This window comes from Manacus vitellinus, unplaced genomic scaffold, assembly GCF_001715985.3.
Source record: "Manacus vitellinus isolate BGI_N305 unplaced genomic scaffold, ASM171598v3 scaffold_43_pilon, whole genome shotgun sequence".
Classification (NCBI taxonomy): domain Eukaryota; kingdom Metazoa; phylum Chordata; class Aves; order Passeriformes; family Pipridae; genus Manacus; species Manacus vitellinus.
Window position 1 is genome coordinate 1,072,756 of NW_021940560.1, and position 1,925 is coordinate 1,074,680.

The window sequence follows — 1,925 nt, forward strand, 5'->3', positions numbered from 1 at the left end:
GGGAGAGCACCCACACCCCGGGGAGAGCACCCACACCCCAGGGAGAGCACCCACACCCCGGGGAGAGCACCCACATCCCGGGAGAGCACCCACAATCCCTGCCCAGCATCCATCAGATGGCAGGACACCCACCGCGAGGGCAGGGCACCCACATTCCCTGCAAAGCACCCCAGATTCCCTTCCCAGCACCCACCCTGAGGGCAGGATACCCACATTCCCTGCAGGACACCCGCCCCGAGGGCAGGATACCCACATTCCCTGCAGGACACCCACCTCAAGGGCAGAGCATCCACCCGAGGGCAGGGCACCGACATTCCCTTCCCAGCACCCATCCCGAGGGCAGGGTGCCCGTATCCCTGCCAGGACACCCACATTCCCTGCCCAGCACCCATCCTGAGTGCGGGACACCCATCCCCAGGGCAGGGCACCCATCCCCTGCCCAGCACCCACCTGAGGGCCGGGGCACCCCGCGGGATGCTCTGCCTGCGGAAAACGTCACCCGAGCCGGCCCCTTCCACCCCCTCCATCCTGCCGCCCTCTCCCCTATGGATCAGATGGATCCGCGGCCCCTGGAGCGACGCTCAAACAAACACTCGATTTTTCCAGGGCCACTGGCAGGGTTTTCCACGCCTAACCCCGGCACTGAGCTTCCCATGGAGTTCGCGCTCCGCACAAACAAAAGTTCCGCCTGGCTGGGCTCGGGGTTGCCCAAAAGCTCAGGATTACGCCCGGAAGGCAGAGAGCTTTCTCCTCACCGGCTCGCCCAGGAATTTGAGCTACAAAGGATTTACTTGTCAGGGAAACGGAGCGTTTTATAGGAATCTATAAATATGCATTTAAATCCTGTGCTGAAGAGCTGAATTATCTCCAAGGAAGTTGAGACTCCCGGTGGCTCAGCCCGCAGCCTGAGGCTCTCGGAGGTGGTCCCTGCTTCCAGGATGGGAAGGCTGGGATAGCAGCAGAAGGACCCAAAAATGATCTAAGATCATCTCGTTCCAAATCTTGGCCCTGGGCAGGGCCACCTTCCACTAGACCAGGTTGCTCCCAACCCAGGGACAAGGGGGCAGCCCTGGCAGGAGGGAGGGATGGCACAGCTCTGGGACACGGAGGGGGTGGTGGGATGGGGTGGTGGGATGTCCCCAAGGGACCAGTAGTGGGTCCACGGGGCCACAGCTCTTTCACAGAATCATTCAGGCTGGAAAAGCCCTCTAAGACCATCGAGTCCAACCATCCCCCAGCACTGCCAAAGCCACCGCTGACCCCTGTCCCCAAGTGCCGCATCCGCACGGCTTGGAAATCCCTCCAGGGATGGGGACTCCAGCTGGGACTCCCTGGGCAGGACAACCCTTCCCACGAAGGAATTTTCCCTAATACCCAACCCTTCCTTTTCCCCCCCGGGGCTGCGTCCCTCACCTTGAGCAGCTTGCAGCGGATCTGCGCCGAGACCATGTGGCTGTTGCGGAGGTTTCCCACGCGGAACATGAGGGTGAGCTTCCCGTCCCGCATGGAGATGGCGGCGTGCTCGCTGAACATCAGCGTCTCGGCCCTCTTCTTGGGCTGGGACATCTTGATGAACATGCAGCCGATGAGGAAGGCGTCCACGATGGAGCCCAGGATGGACTGGAAGAGGAAGAGGATGATGCCCTCGGGGCACTTGTCGGTGATGTAGCGGTAGCCGTAGCCGATGGTGGCCTCGGTCTCGATGAAGAAGAGGAAGGCGGAGGGGAAGTTGTACACGTTGGCCACGCAGGGGGTGTAGCTGTCGTCGTGCGCCTTGTTGAGGTCGCCCCGCATGTAGGCGATGACCCACCACATGGAGGCCATGAAGAGCCAGGCCACCGTGTAGGTGAGGATGAAGATGAAGAGGTTCCAGCGCCACTTGAGGTCCACGAGGGTGGTGAAGAGGTCGGACAGGTAGCGGCTGG

General features: G+C 61.8%; 1 protein-coding gene across 1 annotated transcript in view; it reads right to left on the reverse strand.

Annotated features, from left to right (window-relative positions):
• KCNJ3 (potassium voltage-gated channel subfamily J member 3) overlaps positions 1 to 1,925 on the reverse strand; it is a 49,677-nt gene that overhangs the window by 36,660 nt on the left and 11,092 nt on the right. Inside the window, exon 3 of the mRNA XM_029962183.1 lies at positions 1,414 to 1,921. Coding sequence (XP_029818043.1) covers positions 1,414 to 1,921 — 508 coding nt within the window. The remainder of the gene's footprint in view (positions 1 to 1,413; positions 1,922 to 1,925) is intronic.